General features: G+C 42.2%; 1 protein-coding gene across 1 annotated transcript in view; it reads right to left on the reverse strand.

Annotated features, from left to right (window-relative positions):
* Positions 1 to 22,482, reverse strand: part of ITIH5 (inter-alpha-trypsin inhibitor heavy chain 5) — a 65,603-nt gene that overhangs the window by 26,388 nt on the left and 16,733 nt on the right. The window contains exons 4-7 of the mRNA XM_069458667.1: positions 22,307 to 22,408; positions 18,682 to 18,932; positions 5,562 to 5,731; positions 4,708 to 4,824 (exon numbers count right to left, since the gene is read on the reverse strand). Coding sequence (XP_069314768.1) covers positions 4,708 to 4,824; positions 5,562 to 5,731; positions 18,682 to 18,932; positions 22,307 to 22,408 — 640 coding nt within the window. The remainder of the gene's footprint in view (positions 1 to 4,707; positions 4,825 to 5,561; positions 5,732 to 18,681; positions 18,933 to 22,306; positions 22,409 to 22,482) is intronic.

Raw genomic sequence — 22,482 nt, forward strand, 5'->3', positions numbered from 1 at the left:
CACCACACCGCGCACAAAGGAACCATAGCTTTGTGTTTGGTTCATGGACTTGGGAGTCAGACTGGCCCCGCCACTCATTAGCTGAGTTATCTGCCTTTGCAAAGCCTCAGTTTCTCCATCAGTAAAATGGGAATGACCAAACTGTTACAAAGACTAAATATCCTCATAGTAAAGAATTCATGTAATACCCTTAGATATGTTCAAAATGCCCCATGCCATATTTTTAAGACGTGCCCAAATTAGTTTATGATTAAAGAGAAATTTGGGAGACCATGGTTTACTTCATTAGTTTTTCTCTGGACAATTTGGGGCAGGATTTATCTTTCTACGGGTTGTTTGGTAAGAAGATTCTTGATCTCTCTCCCATCAGAAGGAGAAGACGACCCCGTGCTCCGGAAGGGACTAGGTTTGGGCTTAAATCCTGAAGTGACTCCGGCACCTGAAGATGGGAGTCCTTTGAGGATTTCTTTAATTACTGCTTCACCCCTTTTTCATGATCTTACTGAATCCTCTCATTTCTTCCCTTTTGGATTGTTTTACATCCTTTGCTTACTTCCTTACACAGGATTAATTTTTATTGATCCGGAATAGCACTTTACACATTAATGATAAACTCCTGTCTTTTTCCTGCATACAATTTCCCCGTCTTTTGTTTACTTTTATTTTTTTTATTTACAACCGAAGTTTTGAAAATTTTAGGTAGCTAAAGTTTTTGATTCTTTTCTTTTACAGCAATTATTTTCATTGCTTTTAGGCTTTTTAGAAAGTTTTCCCCCACTTCAAAACTAGTTCAATATGCACCTATGTTTCTTACATTTTGGGGGTGTGGTTCTTGATTGATTACCTTTTATCCCCTTAATCTATTTGGAATACTGACCCTGGTAACAGTTTTATGTGTTACAAATTGGCACAGCCTTTCTGGACTGTTTTGGTAACATACATCAAAACCCACAAAGGATTTGGCACTCTTTGGCCCAGTAACTCCACTTCTAAGAATCAAATTTAAGAAAACAGCAGAGCCTGTGTCAAGGATTTCTACATAAAGAAAATCATCTCAGTGGTGTTTATAACAGCAAAAAGTGGAATGAACTTAAAAGTCTCCCATGGTGGGTAGGCTGAATAAATGTTCTGCAGCTACACTGTCCACGTAGCAACTATTAGCCACGTGTGGTTACTGAAATTCAAGTTTACTAAAATTAAACAAAACTAAAGATTCAGTTCCTCAGTTGCATTAGCCACATTTCAAGTGCTTAGTAGCTTTCTGCGACCAGTGGCTATCCTATTGGACAGCACGGGTGGAGAACATTCCCCTTCTCCTAGAAGCTTCTATTGGATTGTGCTGCTCTATGGCCACTAGAATCAGATTTTTAAAGAATATTTAATAACATAAGACAGATTCATGATACGATGGTAAATAAAAATCTCAGAACATACACTATTCGGTGGTAACAGGAATTCAGAGTCATTGCAGTAACTTTAATCATCAATATCTTCATCGAGTTATTTTTGATCAGAGGAAACACAAACCCAGCCCTCATCAAGCTCATTATTTAAAAAGAAAGAAAAAAGAAGAAAAAAATTTGAAGATACATGTGTACATAGGAATTAAATGAGATATATGGGGAAACCTAGCCCATGGCAACTGCTCAGTTAACTATTAATTGATTCAAAATCCAAATGAGATTATTATCACACTGGGTCATATGTCAGATCTAATTAATACCGTGTTCTGTGGCCAACGGTGGTCTTAAAAGAAAAGAGGCCATAATTATTCTTCTGTCAATATCTATTGTCCAGCCACCAAAGTCACAAAAACAATTTGGTGAGCAAATGGCACTTGCATAAGAACTTGCAGTACATAAAGCAAAGCACCTTACAGAGTATTTGGTAAATACGGAAAGGCCTCTCAAACGTCACTAAATATCAGCCACTATGAAAAAACACTTCACTTTAGGGTGATTAAAACTTTGGGAAACCTATAGGTAATTTAGACCCTAAGGGGCTCCAAAGTTTAAATTTATTAGACACAGACTTTAAAATAACTATGTTTACTATGCTGGAGAAATTATTTTTTAATTATTAAAAGCTTAGTACAATAACTGAAAATCCTAAAGTCACAAAGTAGATTTGAAAAAGAACCAAAACAAACATTTGGTTCAGTTTTCCAGTGGGAGCAACTAAAAAAGTTGAACAAGATGTTTTCTTTTTTATCTTGAAAGTAGCACAAAGCTAACAAAATAGTGAGAAAAAAAATACGAGAGAAGATGAAAATTTAGAGGTGAGCTCAGCATTTAGGACCTTTTATCTAAAGGATGTTTGTCAAGGTCAAAGAGATATCTGAGCAACTGAGCATCATTTTTGCAGGTTAAGGGGACAAAAGTTGAAAGTCAGAGTCCACCAAGGATGAGTGCTTTGGCAAACTCTCTACACTTTGTACAAAACAGAAATATACCAGCTCTTGAAAAAACTACAATCCAGCTTTGAGCCATCTGGGCTACCCAGAAAAAGCCCAAGTCCTAAAAATGGACTAAAACAATCCCAGATTTTAATTCCCCCAGGTACTTAACAGAAACAAGCCAAACCCTTCTCTAGAGAAATAGACCATCATCTTAGACCTCAAACTATTTCTACAAACAAATTTTCAAATATTATGCCCATCATTCAATCATAGACAACCAGTCACGCAGGAGAGAAGATAAGAGACAATGAGACAATCCCAAAGGGCTCCAAAGTTTGGATTTATCAGACAAGGACTTTAAAATAACTATGTTTATTATGCTTGAGAAAATAAAAAAATTATTGAAAACTTTGTAAAACAACTGAAAATCCTAAAAAGTCACAGAGCAGATTTGAAAAAGAACCAAATAGAAATTCCAGAACTAAAAATACAGTAACTGAAATAACTCAATGGAAAAGTTTAACAGCAAGTTAGACATACCTAAAGAGAGTATCTGCGAACTGGAAGATAGGTTTGGAATGAAGCATGGAAAAGCAAAAGTTGGAATGTGCGGAAGAGAGCATGAGAAACATAGAGGATACAAAGAGAAAATCTAACACTGGAATCCCAGAAGGAAAAGTGAACTGAAGCAGTTTCAGAGACAATGGCGGAGGGTTTTCTCACAAATCCACGAATTCATGAAGTTTTAGTAATCTTAAGCAGAATAAATAAGAAGAAAAGCCACATCTAGAACCATCATATTAAAATTACAGAAAACTAAAGGCAAAAAGGAAAATCTTAAAAGCAGACAGCTATAAGTTGTTTAGAGGAAAACCAGTTAAAAATTTTACTGACTTTTCAACAGCAACAATAGCAGCCAGTAGGCGATGGAATCTATCTATCTTCAACTGATTGAAAGAAAATCACTGTCAATATTTTTACTGGGTATGTAAAAATATCCTTAAAGAATGAAAGTGAAATAAATCATTTTCACACAAAAACAGAGAATTCTTCACCAGCAGATCCTCATTTTTGAAAAAGATACTAATGAATGTGCTTCATGTAAAAGAAAAGTAACCCCAGGTGGAAGGTCAGAGATGCAGAAGGAAGAAAAAACAATGAAAATGGAGGAGTCCGCAGGCTGAACTCTGTACAAGAATGTGATGTTGAAGAACTACAAAAAGCTGACTTACAGAATGAGGTTACCTTCCCCCTATATTAGTTAGAAGTTATATTTGGCTATCTTCTAAAAGCAAAGAGTTAAACCCTATCCTACATAACATTTTGGAATATATATTTTTTGCTATATTACAGTGGAGGAAAACCAGATGCCATGAGGAAGACACACACAGATTTTACTAGATGATTTTAAAATTATAAATGGCCAAAGAAACAATTTAAAAAGTACTAGACCGAGAGAAAATATTTGCAATAGTTTATCAACTAGTATTAGGCTCAACCGCAGGTGAGGTGGGACCTAGGAGTCAAAACAGGTGGAATAGGTAGTATTTTACTCATCAAACCACAATTATATTGTTAATTATTTAAAAATAGATAATGCATTTAGAAATAAAAACTAAGTGATTTAAATTTTTGATGAATGTAGAGACTGGAGACATTAGGTGGTCTGGCAGCCAGTAGCTCTCTGTTTTCCATTATGTGAGCTTGCAATATATTATAAATATAAAATTCTGACATTTATGATACCAGACTAAGATAAGAAATAGCTATTTCCAGTGGTATGCAAGAAAAATGTAAATAGTTGCATTTTCAGGAAATTTAATTTTTTGGCATAGACTACATGTCCACCTAATGTCCTCCACCCAGCTCTAGAGTTTTAAGTTCATCCTAAATTCTGTGAGACTATCAGCCCTGAATTATTGAGACCTGAGCTCTTTGTTCTAAGGATAAGCCAAGGTGGCTTCCAGTGATTCTATCCCATTGTTCTCAGGGGAAGCATCACTGACCAGAATTACTCTGTCAACAGGGATGCTGTTGAGTGTGGCCCTCTCAGTGTGTTCCTGCCTCACTCACATCATCCACTTTGCTAGGGCAAGGTGTTTCCATAGCACGTCCTCTGCCCTCTTAAAACCACCGTGCTGAAATGTTTGTGTCGATGCATTAACTGAATCCGTTCAGGAATGTTCTCTGTATGCAGGAAGAGCTGGACAGGAAAGCTGATGTTTGGCACTGCCTGAATGTTATTCACCAAGCAGATCATTGTCCCAGGCAAAAGCGAGGGAGGAACAAGACGGGCAGGTGGCACTCACCTGCCGGAGCTTGGTTCCCACCATGGAGGCACTGCTGTCGAGCACAAACACCACGTTCTTGGGCAACGGAGGCAGGTCTTTGGGAGCAAAGTAGTGCACAAAATAGCCATTTAGCACCTGGTGGAGGGAAAAGAACGTGAAAACGCTAGTAACTAGAATAGGGAGGAAAAATACCTAAAACAGAGTGTCTATGGAACTTCCAAAGGTCAAAGACTGCAGGAAGCAGAGTTGGGGTGCGATTCCACACCCAGAGTAAAATGATCTATGGTCCTGATCCCTCCAAGAGAACTAATTGCTAATTTAATTTGTATAAGGATAGAATCTTCCCTTAAAAATTTATCAATTATGGCTACTAATTCAATTTTAATTACCCCTCCTTCCCTGGCCCTTGCTACTTGAGAATCCTGCTTCCCCCTCGTTATCTGGTTTTAACCAAGCATCTTACAAGCTGAGACATCAAGGTTGTCTACATTCTAAATGCACATTAATACATTTTAATATTCCCAGCCTGTCTCTGGAGCAATAAAACCTAAAGGGAAATGAGGCATGGAGCGGTCTCTTTTAATTAAAATTGAAGATGAACTGAAATTCTAACTTAATCTAAAACGCCACAGGGAAAATCATATTACAGATTTCATTTGCTCTCCAGATTACTGAAGCAGGAAATAGGTTCGCTCAGCTTCCAGCAAAAGACCACCACTAGTCTCTTTGAAGATATATTTTGGGTTAAAACAAATTTCCTAAGAACCAGAAAGGTCTCTTTCCCTTAGGTAAGTGTGGAATCCATAGTTCTGAGTCCCACTAAAAAAACTCTGCAACCAACATGAAACAGCAACAGCGAACCCAGTAAATACCTGGATGTCCCCAATGCTCTGTTCCCTGTTGACATCATATCGAACGATGAAGTCTCCCAAAATTCCATTCTGGGCAATCTTGGCTTGTTGTACCACACTGGGCTTAAAGACTATTTTGGCAAAAGTCTCGTTTTGTTGGATAACAGTAGAAGGAGGAGGTCCAGAATCATCTGCAAACAAAATGTAAACATAATAACTGAACATCGAACTTTTTTTGCATGGACACATTGTATCGCAGGTATATTTCACAGAAACTTCTAAGACTTTGTGCTGATACTATGTCACAATGCAAGAGACACAGTATCATAGAGTTCACCTCTATGCCCCCTTTGGAACCTTCTCTTATGAAAATTTTTAAAACACACAAAAGTAGAGAGAATAGTAAAAACAACTCCTGTGTATCTACCACCCAACTTTAACACTTATCAGCATTTTTATCAATCTTTTGTATCTGTTTTTGTCTATTCTCCCACCATTTTTTTTCCAAGAGTATTTTAAAACAAACCCCAGACGTCATAGTTCATCCTTAACTACTTCACTGTGGATCTCTGACTGTAACAACTTTCTTTCTAACATAACCACAAAACCATTATCACAAGGAACAAAATGCAAGCCCCAGGCCTTATGATCCCTTAATACCAGCAGAGCTAGGACCCCGGATAGAGTCACCCGGAGCACTTTTCCGTGCGGTGTCTGCACACTCTAAGAAAGACGTGCTGTTGGCACCGGCAGATGTCACAAGTCCTCCCATCGAGTGAACCTGGGGACAATCACCTGCAGGATGGCATAGAGCAGGTCCCACAGCGCGATCTGGGACCAGCAGCAGCATCGTCACCTGGGAACTTGCTAGAAATGCCGATTCTTCGGCCCGCCCCGGGAACCCTGAATCAGACGCTCGGGGTGGGGTGGGGGTGGAACTTGGCGATGTGTATTCTAACAAGCCTCTGCAACCAACATGAAACAGCAACAGCGAACCCAGTAAATACCTGGATGTCCCCAATGCTCTGTTCGGGGACAGAGCCCGTAGAAAACAGACCTGTGCCTTACACACAGACAAGAGTCAATGAAATGTGTTGTATGTCATTAGGCAGCACTTAGATTATCTCTAAGATTCTGCAGTAAATAGATTTGACTCTCTTTATAATGCCAGTGTGTGCCTACTTTGTCTTGCTTCAAATCTCTCCCACGAAAATGCTTCTGACGAGGACCCTGAATTAATGCCATTCACGGCCGCATGAAAGCCCTGGGGATTAGAAAGTATAATTTCTCTCTTCATAATTCCTGTGACTGGGCTCTTTCAGATCGACCATGAGAAAGGATGGCGTATGATGATGATGGTTTCCTATTGACCTCTGGCGCTGGCTAGTTCGTGATGAACATTCATGAGATTCGCCTAAATGGGCTTATTTTCCACGCCCAAGGAGCGGGTTGATCCTCAGTGTGGTCACCCAGCCAGAAGCCCAGTTCCTGACCCGACGTCCACTTGTGAACCGCCGGACAGGACGTGTGACCCAGTACATGTTCCACTACCTGGTTTTTAGAAAAAGTTTACTGGGAACAGTTCCAGAGTAACAGCTCTAGAAAACAAAACCCTCTTTTTAGCAGAGGAGGAGGGAAAAAGCTCCACAGTCACTGACCAAAATCCTAAAGCAGCATGATACTGTTTCGTTTCTCCTGACTGTGAGTCGGGCTTATCCTGCCGGGCACACTGGTGTCCCCAGCAGGGCCCTCGGAGTCACGGGCTGCACTCCAGGGACAATGAAGAGCACAAGGAGAGAGATTGGGAGCGGACCAAAAAAGGGAAGAATCTGACCTACTTTCCCAATGAGAAGCACGTATCTCTTCCTCCTCTGTTTCCCTTCCTCCTCGCCCACTTGGCTGGGGGGCAGCGAACTTCGGGGGCTGCCCTGCTTTGGGGGAGGCCGAGTCTGCTAATGCCACCCCTCTGCGAGCACTGGTGGTCCCACGCAAGACGACCCTGTCGTGCACCCTCGGGAAAATGCACCAATCACTCTTCCTCCCCCCACCGACTCTGCTCTGTCTCGCAGCCCCAGGGCACCCGGGAGGCTCTCTTCCCTCCTAAAGCCCCACATTTGTGAGTAAGAAGCTGTGTCCTCCTTGGAAGTCACATAGTACCAATGACAGTGGGCTCTAGAGCAGGACAGAATCAATGACTGACTTAATCCTGAGCCCCACTTCCAGGCCTGTTAACTAGGAACAATTGATTCCACAATCACAGGGTCATGGTCGGGATTAAGTGATATCACATACGCATGGTGCCTGGCATACAGTAGGTGCTCAATGCATACTATTCCCACCCTCTTCCCCTTCAGAAGTAGCTTCTTGTACTCTTTGTCTATTCTGACAGGCAACTTACAGAGAAAAAATATTCTTTGATAACAAAGAGTTTACATTTTGTCATCATGGCTTTCTCTATACTCCTAAAAGCTTGATAAAAAAACAAATAAGTGTTTGGAAAGGACAGACATTGAATAATGAACATTCATAACAGGGAGTTCAATATATATATGACATATATATAATGTATCAATATATTTCTATCAAGAACAATTTTTGTAAGGCAGAATGGAGCCGGTATCCGTCCAAAGCCCCCCGAAATGACATGCAGAGTCCTGCATGTTAAGTGCATATGTATATTTTTTTCTGAAGGAAGGGTTTGTAGCTATCACCACATGCCCCAAGGAGTCAAAAGAGAGTTAAGAACCACGCCTGTAACTGCTATTAAATAGCCCCCCGTTTGATTCTACCTTGTGATGACAAAGCACTTTAAATATAGCGCATAAAGATTGAAGAGAACAAAACATGTGTCCTTAGTTTTGTCCTGGAACATGAACATGAGTCACAAATAAACATTCTCCTCCTAGACAACCACATGGGGAACAAAGGAAGCCAACTGCTATGGAAAGTGTGCAAAGGTGACAAGATTTGGACGCAAGGAACCATGCTCAAGGACGTGGGCTGGAGGCTGGACCCTTTGGGCAGATGGACAGAGGGATTCCTGGGCCGTTTCCTGCCGTCCCTGGCTTTGGCTGCTGTGGGAGAAAAACAGTCAGCACCTGGTGCTTTGACAAAAGGCCTTCCCGACACACACTGCCTGCTCATTTCCTCTGCGGAGAGAGGCTAAACTGGCTGTTTGTTTATGTAACCTGCTCACCTGGGATCCAACCAGGCAATTTCTTAAATATATGGCAGCCAAAGGTACTGTGGATAATTGTGTGACTCCCCTCTGATGGCAGCGGGAAGACCGACATCGAGCGCCCCAGGCGAGGACGGAGAGGCTGGCAAAGCCGAGGCAGTGAGGATGAAAGGGAATTTGGCTAAATACCTTCACCAGCCTCTCACTACATACAGTTTTCTCTTTGATAACACAGAGTTTACGTTTTGTCATGATGGTGACCGTTTTCTCATTGAAAAAGATTTTCCTTTACCCCACACTGACATTTGGTATTTTAAATCCTTTCGGAAAATACCGTCACATAGACAGGACAGCAACATGTAGCGTAGACTAATAATGCAAATTTACAGCCGAAGGGGTTCAAATTCAACTCTAGTATTTTATAGTTAAATGCTGTTTGCCCAGGTTTCTCGGAAAAGCCGCTTTCTTCGCTACTTACTCGGTGTTCTTTCTTCCTAAAATAATAACATTCCTGAGGCTCAGTTTTCCACATTTGATTGACATCCCAAGGGAGACTATGCATGAAAAGGAGCGTTCACTAGCTCAGCAGCAAACAGCAGCGTAAGCACTATTAACCCCCGAAAATACACACAGCCCCCCTGCAGTCGCCAGTGTCCACTGAAGACCTCAGACACTCGCTGCTCACAGCGCGTGAAACTGAACAGAACGGAAGCCCGACGAAAGCAGTGCTAGAGCAGCCAAGGAATAGGAGGTCGAGAGACTTCTGCTAAATTTCTTTACGTTTTCCTCTTGCATGCAGGTGGAACTCCATCTAACAATTGAGACAGGCTGGGCAGCCTTTTGTAGGTTCAGCCTTACAGCATTTTCCTCTCTTATTATTCAAAACTGCCAACTCTACACACCCACTAGGATGACTGCTATCAAAAAGAAAAAAAACAGAAGATACAAGTGTTGGTGAGGATATGCCGAAACTGGAACCCGTGTACGCTGTGGGTGGGAACGTAAGATGGTGCAGGCGTGATGGAAGATGGTACAACGGTTCCTCAGAAAATTAAAAATAAAATTAGTATATGATCTGGCAATTTCACTTCTGTATATAGACCCAGAAGAACTGGAAGCAGCATGTAGAAAAGATATTTGTGTACCCAAGAGCATAGCAGCATTCGTCACTAGATCCAAGAGGTGGAAACAACCCAAGTACCCATTCACGGATAAATGATAAACAAGATGTGGCCCATGCATACAGTGGACTCTAACTCAGCCTTAAAAAAGAAAAGGGATTTTGATACATGCTACAACATGGATGAACCTTGAGGACATTTACGCTAAGTGAAATAAACCAGGCACAAAAAGACAAGTATCTTATGATTCCACTTGTATCTAAAGTATTAAAATTCACTGAGACAGTGGCTGGGTGCAGTGGCTCACGCCTGTAATCCTAGCACTCTGGGAGGCCGAGGCGGGCAGATCGTTTGAGCTCAGGAGTTCGTGACCAGCCTGAGCAAGAGCAAGACCCCATCTCTACTAAAAATAGAAAGAAATTATATGGACAACTAAAAATATATATATAAAAAATTAGCCAGGCATGGTGATGCCTGTAGTCCCAGCTACTCGGGAGGCTGAGGCAGGAGGATCGCTGGAGCTCAGGAGTTTGAGGTTGCAGTGAGTTAGGCTGATGCCACAGCACTCTAGCCCGGGTTGAGACTCTGTCTCAAAAAAAAAAAATTTTTTTTAATTAAAAAAATAAAAATAAAAAAGCAAAAAAAAAAAAAAAAAAATTCATTGATACAGAAAGTAGAACGGTGGCTTCCAGGGCTGGAGAGAGAGGGGACAGGGCGTGTGTGTTTAATGGGTACAGAGTCTCAGTTTGGGAAGATGGAAAAGTTCAGGAGGTCGGTGGTACAACAATGTGAATATACTTAACGCTACTGAACTGAATGCTTAGAAATGGTTAAGACGGTAAATTTTATGTTATGTGGTTTTCCCCACAATTTAAAATTAAAAATAATTTTGCATTGCCGACTCTAAGTTCTGCAACGGTGGTGACAATGTCTTAGATATTAATATCTTCAGATCCCAGGCGCCTAGCACAGCGCCAGACACATGGTGAGAGCTCACGACAGGCTCGCCAAGCACCGAGCGCGAGAACAATGGAACAAACGCACCAGCACGTGGTTGGGCAGATGGCAGAGGAGCCCTTCGAGAGAACTGAAGTGTCTCATCCTGACAGTGTCGGAGTGGGTGCGGCAGATGCTCTTGTGTGTGACCTGGGTCACATCCTGGGACCCACCTCTGGGTTCAGCCACAGCTGTGGTGGACCGTGTCATACACACAAGGTAACAACAAACCGGGACAACAGGAAAAAGGAAGAAACACAGCGAGGTCTCCCAGGGAACAGCAGGCTGACAAAGACAAAGCCCAAACCTTGCACCACTCCCCAGGGTTTACAAATGACAGCTGATGTCAGAACAAACAAGATAACTCGGGTTTTCATACTGGCATTAAAAATCAAAACAAAGCCAACTCTGGGCCAAATGATTCATACCTGAATAGTTTCTGTGCTGAGCAATGCTGGAAACCCTCAGAACAACTAGATAGTTTCCTGGCCAATTTACAGAGATTTCACGGAGGCCAAACAGGGTCGTGCCCTTCCAGCTGCTGAGTGGACCCTGGATCTGGGGCAAGAATGTAGGAATGGGGCCTTAACCATCTGTCACAATGCAGCCCTTTAATGGGGGGTGGTTTGCCAGACTTAGCAAGTCAAAATACAGGATGCTCAGTTACATCCAAATTTCAGATAAACAATGAGTTTTTGTTTTTTTAGTATAAGTATGTCCCAAATATTGCACGGGACATATTGTTTACCCGAAATTCAAATGATACTGGGCATCCTACATTTTACCTGGCAACCCTAGCAAAGGCGGATTTATCTAGAGCTAGATTTTTGTAACCAAAGTCTTCTGGAACCAAAGTGAATTATTAATTCTGTCTTCTAATCCCTGCTTCGTAACAACATAAGAGCCAAACCCAAGACGTGGCAAAATTCACCAACGCACGCCAGGAGAGCACTGAAAACCTAATAGCACTATCATAACCAGCAGTTACTTATTCCTTAGTTCAAGGAACAAATACCAATTATGCCCTCATCCTACGCCAGGCAGCACATCAGGTGCCTAAGACTACAACCCTGGGAGAGCCTGCTGAGCAAGATGAGTCATGATGTTAACAGACCAAAGAAAAACATAATAAAACTTTAAAATAGATTCGAGTCAATTCCTTATTGGGCATCTACTGAAATACAAGACACTGTGCTAGTAGAAAACATTTGGAGGCCAAGGGGACTTGGATTCACAGCATATGTGGATGGTCACCAACCTATTCTCCAAGACAGGTACAGCGTCAAGCCACCCCCTCTCCAATATGAAAGACCATAAAGCTGTGTTTCCAGTGGTTCTCTTCTTTCCAATAAAGCTTCCTTAGTTCTTCTATTTATCTGAAGATCAAAGTTTCATAGGAAGCTTAGCTAGGGGTGATAAGATTAAAAAGCGAGCCATGAATTGAGTTCCAAGTACTCTTATCATTTGCCTTGCTAGACACCTAAAGGACTCACAGAAAACTGCTGGAGAACACACCGAACTTGCTTCCAGGCCACGAGGAGGGAGGTGGATTCTAACAACCTACAATGTAATTTTTTCATTTTTTTTTTTTTAATCCAAGTGAAAGTCACAGAACATAAAATGTACCATTTTACGGTGCACAGAACAGTGGCATTTAGTGCATTCACAATGCCGTGCGACCACCACCTCTAGTAAATTCCAAAACATTTTTATCACCCCCAAAGAAACTCTGCAACTATTAAGTGGTTATTTCCTGCTCCTCCCTCTCCCCAGCCCCCGGCAGCCACCAATCTGCTTTCTGTCTCTATGGATTTGCCTATTCTGGACATGTCAACTAAACGAAAGCATGTAATATGTGACCTTTTGTGTCTGGCCTCTTTCACTCGGCATAATGTTCTCAGGGCTCACCCAGGTTGTAGCATGTTATCAGCACTTCATTCCTTTCTATGCCCGGACAATAGTCCATCGTACATATGCACGTGCTACATTTTGGTTATATATTTACCTGCTGATGGGCATTTGGGTTATTTCCACCTTTGGCTATTGTGAATACTGCTATTATGAACATTCCTGTGCAAGTATTTGGGAACCTGTTTTCAATCATCTTGGGTATATACCCAGAGGAATTGCTGGATCAAATGGTTTAACTTCGTAAAGTCCCTCAAAATGTTTTCCACGGCAGCTGCACTACTTGACATTCCCACCAGCAATATGTGAGGGTCCGAATTTCTCCACATCTTCATCAACGCTTGTGATCTTCCTTTTTTTCCCGTCGTTATAACCATCCTAGTGGGTGTGATTTTGATTTGCATTTTCCTACTGACTAATGGTGTTAGGTATCTTTTCTTACGCTTGTTGGCCACTCGTATATCTTCTTTGGGAGAAAGGCTAGTCGAGTCCTTTGCCCATATTTTAATTGGGCCCTTTATCCTTTTGTGGTTGAGTTGTAAGAATTCTTTGTATATTTTGGACACTAGACTCTTACAAGATACATGATTTGCAAATTTTTTCTCCCATTCTGTAGGTTGTCTTTTTAGTAAACTGACACTCTTTTTTCTGTGTTTTTGAGTGTGAGGCACTTGCCAATGATGAACCAGACAGCCAGAGAACATGAAAACAGTTACAAAGGTCTCCTCATTCTTGGAACTAAAATTTCCTTTTAATGTTAGGTTGGGGTGAGGTCACATGAGTCCCTCAGTTTTGACAGAGACGAGGAACTGTGATTGGGGGACTTGGAAACAGACTCACCAGACCAAGAAAAGAATTTTAGGGAAGAAAGGGGTAGGAACGAAAGCCAACCAATGCTAGAAAACAAGAAGTCACAGTGTAGACCCCAAACTTCGCTGCACGTTGGAATCACACGAGGATCTTTAAAAAAAATACCGAGAACCGGTTTCCATCTGCAGCTATTCTGATTTCATTGGCATGGGTGAGACTTGAGCAACGGAGTTATAAAAGCTCCCTGGGGGATTATACTGTGCAGCAAAGTTTGGGAACCACCGAGCTCGGCGATGGAGCCGTGTCCACCAGCGAGGACGAAGGCTGAGGCTCAGGAGTCTGGGGAAGGGGCGATCCTGCAAGCCCAAGAAGCCACGGTGGAACCACATTAATTTGATAAGCTCTTTGTTGACACCAAAACATCCTGAATGATCACGTTGCCTGCTCCAAGAGCAGATGGGATACGAATTTAAAGCACCGAGGCTGCATCACAAAGATGCTCCATAACGATGGCCTGTTGGTGCTTCTTCACCTCCGGTTTCCATGTTGATGAGCAGAAGCTGGAGATGGGAAGAGGTATTTCTGCCACCTATGTGGGTAATTCTACAGTGCCCTGGATCTCATGGTGCAAACATGGTGGAAAAGAGGAATAATACACATTTTAATGAGGATCCAAAGTCAGAGTATTCTGAAGGCCCCATGAAATTGAAGAGTAATCTTGTTTGCTTCTGTAGGTCAAGATCCTGACATAGCTGATGTCCCTAAATTCCACTGCAAAGTCCGACGTGATGGTTTCCCACCTGTACTAAGCATGAGAATCACCTGAGGTGTTTTAAAAAATACAGCTGTCGGGAATCTGTAGGGACAGAGGGTGAATGGGCGGTTGCCTGGGGCTGGGGTGGGAACAGGGAATGACTGCAGATGGGTACGAGGATCTCTCTGGGGTGACACAAATGTGCTGACATTGAATTGTGAAGATGGTCGCACAACTCTGCAAATGTACTTAAAATCATCAAATTATACACTTAAAATGGGTAAATTTTATAGTATGTAAATTAAACCTCAATAAAACTTTTTTTGAAAGCAAGCAACATCTGAACACGGTGGCTCACGCCTGTAATCCTAGCACTCTGGGAGGCCAAGGCAGGAGGATCGCTTGAGGCCAAGAGTTCAAGACCAGCCTGGGCACTCAATAGCGAGACCCTGTCTCTACAAAAAGTAAAAGTAAAAAAAAAAAAAAAAAAAAAAAAAAAAAAGATAAAAAGCAAGGAATATAAAATATAAACCATGAAAGTCATATAACTATACCTGGTCAGTGGTAGGAAAAATATTCAGCATTATTCTTTAACTTTACAAATAATTAAAAAATTTTAAAAGCACTCATATATTTTTAAGTTTTTAAGATAAATTTACAGAATACCACACCCAAAAGTACAGCTGCCTAGTCCCCACCCAAAAAAAATTGGAATTCACTTTCTGGGGTAAGACTGGGGTGTCTGGAATTCTTTCTAAACCCCTCAGTCACTAGAGAGCATCACCAGGTTTGAGTGCCGCTGATGTAACACCTACAGGGGAATAAAAGAAGTGAGGTATCTTACCTCTCACTTTATTTATCTCATTCTATTTTGCCTTGAGTCCTCAGGGGTCTTGTCATAAATGAAAATTTCCTGCCCCCCAAAACTGGGATCTTGGCAAAGTCTATAATTTAGGTGCCTGGGGTAAGAGAGTAGGAAGTTTAAGAGATTTGAACAGAGAGAGTCAAGTGACCAGCCTTGAGCCAATCACACAGGTGGAAAATCTGTCTCGGTGTCCACCTTCAGAAGCTCACTCACCCCAGGGATGTCCCAGGAAGGTGTTCATTCCAAACTCTGTCCCACCGAGCTCACGAAGCATCCGAATATTTCAGGGGAGAGACAGGCCAGAGAGGGAGTCTTGGCTCTCACCTATACCAATTTCTAATCCTTTAGATTTCGTACCTGTGTTAACTGCTTTAATAATCAGAGATGATAGTGCTTTGGCTTCCAAATTACATCTCACAGAATTGGCATTCACACTGGGAAGGAGCCCATTCATTTACAGTTCCATAGATGTGGGTCCAATCCTGATACACCAGACAAATGAACTAAGGCAAAGGTAGATCATATTGTTTTTCGTCTTTCTATTTTTATATTTAATGAGGGAGACACTTGGGATTTGAACTCACACCCTCAGTAGTTTACAATCTTCTGTTTAGTGGGGAGGTGGGACAGCACAAGTTCCAAAGGCGTGAACTTGGAGTCAGACAGACCTACGCTTAAATTCTGTTTCTATCCATACGTAAATATGAGATCTTGTCCGTATTACTGAACCTCTGTCAACCTTAGAGTCTTCATACACAAAATGGGGATTTAAGAAAATATGCCCTACAAGAGCTGTTATAAAGATGAATGAGATCATACTACATGCAAAGTGCTTTGTCTAGTATCCACCACACAGAGTAATCCTTATCTAGAATTGTTATCTCTAACGATGAAAACGCGTCTCGAGTGGTCAGAGGTTTGCTTACACAAATTGCAGAAGTCTGATTTCTTAACCACAGCCAGATCTGCCTGAGGAATGTCCTGGCTTGGGCCACAGCCACGCAAGGACAGCTCATGTTCTGGTGCAAGCCCAATTCTGGCTTGATCTCTACCCTAGACTTCTTCTGGAAACACGCGGTGATGTCCAGACAAAATCACAACACCCTGTGCTTCGCGCTGCTGGGCGACCCCGCCGCAGGGACAGTAACAGCTGGGCTGGGAACCACGGGAACGGGGACGGCAGGAAAGGAATCAGCCCACTGCACCTGCCTCTGGAGATGCTTGTGAAATCTCCATGTTTTGGACAGCGAAGTTTCTGCTTTGGTATAAAGAGCTAGGAAAACAATTTTCTTAAAAATAAACAGATCCCGAGAGATCAGTGGTCTGGAAAAATTCCTCTGAGATGCTAGCAGGCCCTGAATATAAACAGTAAGCAACTTTTTGGCCAACCACCGTAATTCCTACGCCCTCCAAACCTAACACACACACACACACACACACACACACACACACACTCCCCACAACACGTACACTGCTCTGAAGGGTCACAGTGGCTCTGAAAAGCAGGCAAAATGCACATTTCGTTACTGTGCATGACCACGCCCAGCGTCCCCTCGTGCCACATTACTGAATGCTGCGCATCACCCCAGACACACGTCACAGATGCTCCGCCTCCTTCCTCCTGTAAGAAAACTTTCCTACAGTAGCGCATAGGAAAATCCCCCTCTAAATTACGATTAGAGAGAAATAAAAATTTAAAATATTCTTTGTCAGCCGGGCGCGGTGGCTCACGCCTGTAATCCTAGCACTTTGGGAGGCCGAGGTGGGCGGATCGTTTGAGCTCAGGAGTTCGAGACCAGCCTGAGCAAGAGCGAGACCCCATCTCTACTAAAAATAGAAAGAAATTATATGGACAGCTAAAAATATATACAGAAAAAATTAGCCGGGCATGGTGGTGCATGCCTGTAGTCCCAGCTACTTGGGAGGCTGAGACAGGAGGATCGCTTGAGCTCAGGAGTTTGAGGTTGCTGTGAGCTAGGCTGATGCCACGGTACTCACTCTAGTCTGGGCAACAGAGTGAGACTCTGTCTCAAAAAAAAATAAAATAAAATAAAATATTCTTTGTCATTTGTATGTGTGTGTTTTCCTTTCTTCTCTAATCTGAAGACATTCAATTGGCCATGGACTGTTTAAAAGGCACCGTGTTAAATACCAAGTGGCCAAGGTTAAGCAGACACAGACCTCCCTTCAAAGACACTTATGCTCTTACCAGGGAAATGAGATCTGCTTTAAAATATATATATAAGGTGATGACCATGATGATAGCAGGTGGTGGCTCATGCCTTTAATCCTAGCACTTTGGGAGGCCTGGGCAGGAGGATCACTTGAGGCCAGGAGTTTGAGACCAGCCTGGGCAGCACAGCAAGACCCTGTCACTATAAAAGATTTTTTTTAAAAAATTAGCCAGGTGTGGTGGTGCATGCCTGTAGTTGTAGCTACTCAGGAAGCTGAGGCAGGAGGATCACTTGAGCCCAGAAGTTCAAGGCTGCAGTGAGCTATGATTACACCACTGCACTCCTGTCTGGGTGACAGAGTGAGACCCTCAACTCTAAAAGCATAATAATAATGATAACAACTATTAAACTCTTACAATGACCCTAGGAGGTAGTTATCATCCCTGTTTTCCAGATGTGGAGGCTGAGTCTTGCAGGCTTGCAGTAATTTTTTTCAAGGTTAGAGTTAATAACTAAACTACAACCCACTAACCACATGACTGCCACCTATATGACATAAGAATGGCGTCTTGTACCTCATGCCATTTCTAAATGCCAGAGACCTTGACGATATTTTTGCTTCTTCCGTTAGACCTTGATTGAGAATGACAAGCTCAGAGTTTGGAGGCAACACATAATAAACCACCAGCATCTCCCATGGAACCAGGAAACAGTCTTTGAGGGTGACAATTTCTCCCATACAAGGTCTTTAACTCAACTGTGCTTTAGAAAGAATATAACATATTGCTGAATGTTTAAAAACAGATTTGTAGAAAATGACCCCATATTCCCACACCCCTAATATAAAATGGTTATTTTTATAACTTTCTATTTTTTTATCACTTCATGTTTAACAAAGCTGACATATTTAATATTATAGCATATGTACAATTTCATCTTTTTCTCCCTGTCACATGCTGAATTGTCTTATAATGGTAATTTACTAATCTCCCTGTTATTGTTGACTATTTAGGCTGATGGAATGTCTTTGCTACTACAAATATTAGCAAAGAGGTTTGTACATATAACATATCCAATATTTTCGATATTTTACCCAAGACAGATCCCTAGACGTGGTATTACTGTGTCAGGAATTTAAACACTTTAAAATCTATGAGAGCCTGGCACTTTAAAAAAAATAATAATAATAAAGTGCAAGGCCTGTGTTTGCTTGGTTGCTGTCTTCCCAATTCCAAGCCTCTGTGGAGGGGTGTCCTCCCTCACAGATGTCCCTGGAGCCCAGGATCAGCTCTGTGTCCTCACGGAAGCTGCAGGGGACCCGGCATCAGGACTCACCTTCCCCTCGCCCGCTGCCCTTCTGCCGGCTGTTCTGCAGGGGCGGCACCTGCAGCGACTCGATGCCCGACTGCTCCAGAATGTTCACCTCCACCGACAGCCTCCCGGCCAGCTGCTGGGGCCGCACGCTGACCACGTGCTCGTATTTCCCAAGGCGCCTCTGCAAAAGCTCTTCGTAACTTAGGAAGAAGGCGGCTTTGTCCTTGCTGGGAATCACCAAAGAGGCTCTGAACACTTCAGTCCCCTTCTCCCTGTCGGGAAGAACAAAGGGGCCCCAGGGAGGGTTCAGGGCAGGACAGAGCCAGGTTCCCTCTGTCCCCCTCAGGGCACCGGCCACACTCTCTCCACCGGCTTCCAGGGAGACCAGTGGGGAGTCCTGAGAAAGGAAACAGAAAAATCAGTCCTGGAAGAAGACCTGCACTAGAGGAAGTCGCCAAGGGTCGGGGAACACTGAATAGGAAAGACTTCAAAGATGACTGACCTCCCCACCTCTCCCCGGGACAGACCGAGGGGACAATCCAAAGAGAGGACACTTAAGGCCGTGAACCGCTAGAAGACAGAGCTTTGCAGTCAGGGTATGAACTGCGTTCTCCGCTTTACAGGGGTGGCCAAATGAATGCTGACACTTTACGTAATTTTAAAATAGCCAGTACGTTAGGTTTGTACACCTTGGTTAAGTTTGGTGGGTGTGTTTAGGAGGAAAGGTAAGGAATAAACGACTGCAAGGCTTTATAAAAAGACAAATTATTCTGAATGCTTTCACTGTGTTCACCAAAGGAATAAGCATGAGGGTGACTGTTAGTGGGTAAGACAATCCCAAAGGTTTCTAGAAAACTTGGGGAGATTCGGTAGAGCAAGAACTCTACAGCTTAGAACCTGCAGGAAGGGACTGCAGTAATGGAGAGAGACAACTGTCTACTCTGAACCCAGTAGGACACCACCAGGTGGAAGTGACAAAGGGACCAAGTCCATATGTGCATTCATGACTAAGACAATAGGTTTCCTACACTCCTCTTTCCCAGAGACACAAGTATTGAGATGGAAAAGTTTCGTTGAGCACTGAGCAGAATAAATGAAAAAAGACTGATGCCTAAATGAATCATTATAAAACTTCAGAACATCAGATAGAGAAAACATGGAAAAGGAATATTAGACCACATGAGACGCATCATCAATAAGACTGGATGTTATAAGACATTGGAGCAATGCCTCAATGTCAGAGTTCAGAAGGAGAATTACTTTGACTTTACATTTCATATACGACCAAAATATTAATCAAGATCTCAGAACATTTACCTCTCATGCATCCATTCTGAGAAAGTTACTTCAGTATACACTTCAGCCAAGTAAAGGTGAAAACCAAGAAAGAGGAAAATATGGAATACAGAAATAACAAAAACCAACACAGAAGAAAATGAAAAGAAACACCTGGAGAAAAGTTTTGCAATAAGGCTGCAAAGCAATGATGATATTTCATGGATCTGGAGACAACCATGTTTTAACAGCATGTCTTAACAGCTCTAAAATCAGAATGTCTTCCCAACAGTGATGTCTTTCAATATCAGGGGTGATACAGATGTGATTCCTTGCAGAAATTTTGCCATAACTATTTGTCTTGTCATCATTTCAAATGAGTTATGTGTCTTGCTAAATGTTAACAGTGACAAAATTAAATTTTATCTCACGAGAAATAAGAAAGGCAATGGGAAACTCTAAGAAAATCAGAAACTTAGAGGGCATGATCTAACTAAATAAACTAAACTATGGCATGATTCTGAATAATTGTGATAAAGACTGCTTGGGACACACCTGTAGTCTAACAAAGTTAGGTTTTAATAACTTGCTGCAGCAAGGGAGACCACATACCAGAGGCACCGTGAGGCATCTCACCAAACAAAGAAAGAGACAGGCTTATTATAGGATTGGGAAAAGAGTGGAGTGGAGGTAAAAGTTAAAGGAAACAGTGTTTGGACAGGCTGAAAGCAAAGTATGGCTTTGTTTAAAGCTGTTGATATCAGTTAGACTGAGAAACAGACTCAAGGTTGTGTGTCCTTAGTAAATATGACATTAAGATAAATGTGGAATTCTGTGTCTGAAACCCCCTTATCTGAAGCTCTGAACCTAGGTTGATTTTCTGCAGCACAGTGAACCTTTGGCTCAAGCCTTCCAGAGAAGAGTGAGATGTCCAACAGCAAAGTTTCTGACAGTTTAAGATTTTAGAGAACTGGCTTTCTCAAAGCTATGTCCTTTTATGAATCAGGTGTACAGGTTCACATCATTTTATCTAGATTCAAAGATCACTTTTCTGCAAAGGTTATGGAGCCCTTCATGTCAGGCTAATAGCGAGGGAAATGCAATCTTCATGCACTGTATGGCTCTGCAGTTAATGTTGGTTATACAGCCCTTAAAAAGCAAATGCTATTTATTGGTTGTCAACGTTTAGATTCAGTTTAGAGACAAAACAGAGAGTACAAGTATTGTTACAGATCAGAATTTAAATGTTAATAACTATGATAATACCAAATAAATGATTAGGTAACAAAAGACAGGCACAGGAAATGGGACAGGAGAGGCAGAGTGAAGGTTAAGAGAGGGAATGTTATCATTTAATGACTTGACAGTAAAGACTGTACAAGATGGCCTCAACACCGATTAACACATGGAATAAAAAATAAAATAATAATACGAAAATTTGGAATACAGAGGGAAAGTAGGAGTATTGTAAATTTGCTAAATCCTCTTTCTCCACAGTAGAGACTCAACAGATAATGTCTTATTTTTATCGAGAAGTAAGCCCAAGTGTGGTGGTATACCCCTGTAGTCCTAGCTACTTGGGAGGCTGAGACAGGAGGATCGCTGGAGCCCAGGAGTCTGAGGCTGCAGTGAGCTGTGATGATGCAACTGCACTCCACGCAGGCAACAGAGCAAGACTCTGTCTCCAAAAAACCAAAGAAAGAAAGAAAAAGAAATCAAGACAAAGCATCAAAGCATGACTATCACAGTATTTAGTGTTAGGGAGGTAACTACGAAGAAAGCTAAACATAGAAATATTAGAAGTGGATGATTCTAGGAAGAGAGAACCATGGGATGAGTACAGTAAAATTTCCCTTTTTATCATAAACACTTATTAATATATTGTCAACTAGATGTATATTTTTATTTTGATAAAAATGAAAAAGAAGGCAGGGTGTGGAGGCTCACGCCTGTGATCCTAGCACTCTGGGAGGCCGAGGCAGGAGGATCGCTTGTGGTCAGGAGTTCGAGATCAGCCTGAGCAAGAGCGAGACCCTGTCTCTACTAAAAATAGAAAAAAAAAAAAATTAGCTGGGCAACAAAAAAATAGAAAAAATTAGCCAGGCATGGTGGTCTGCACCTGTAGCCCCAGCTACTTGGGAGGCTGAGACAGGAGGATCATTTGAGCCCAGGAGTTTGAGGTTGCTGTGAGCTATGATGACACCATGGCACTCTACCCAGGGTGACAGAGCGACACTGTCTTCCCTCCCCCCAAAAAGAAAGAGAAAAATAGTTGGAGGTCGAGAAGAGAACAAGATGAGGAGGCAAAAGGATGGAAAACACGCCACCTTGCTGAAGTGGATTTTTAATTCCTTAATCAAACAATACTTACCCATTATCTTCTGCGGTTTTATTCCGTTTCTCTTTCACCCTGTCACCATCCTTCTTTTCTCTCTCTGTAATTTCACCCTGATACACCTCGTCTCCAATAAGCCTGAAACACAAGAGACCGAGCTGTGTTACCAGCGAGCAGTTCCAAGACAAATTCACACGCGGCTCTTATAACCA

This window comes from Eulemur rufifrons, chromosome 25 (genome assembly GCF_041146395.1).
Source record: "Eulemur rufifrons isolate Redbay chromosome 25, OSU_ERuf_1, whole genome shotgun sequence".
Taxonomy (NCBI): domain Eukaryota; kingdom Metazoa; phylum Chordata; class Mammalia; order Primates; family Lemuridae; genus Eulemur; species Eulemur rufifrons.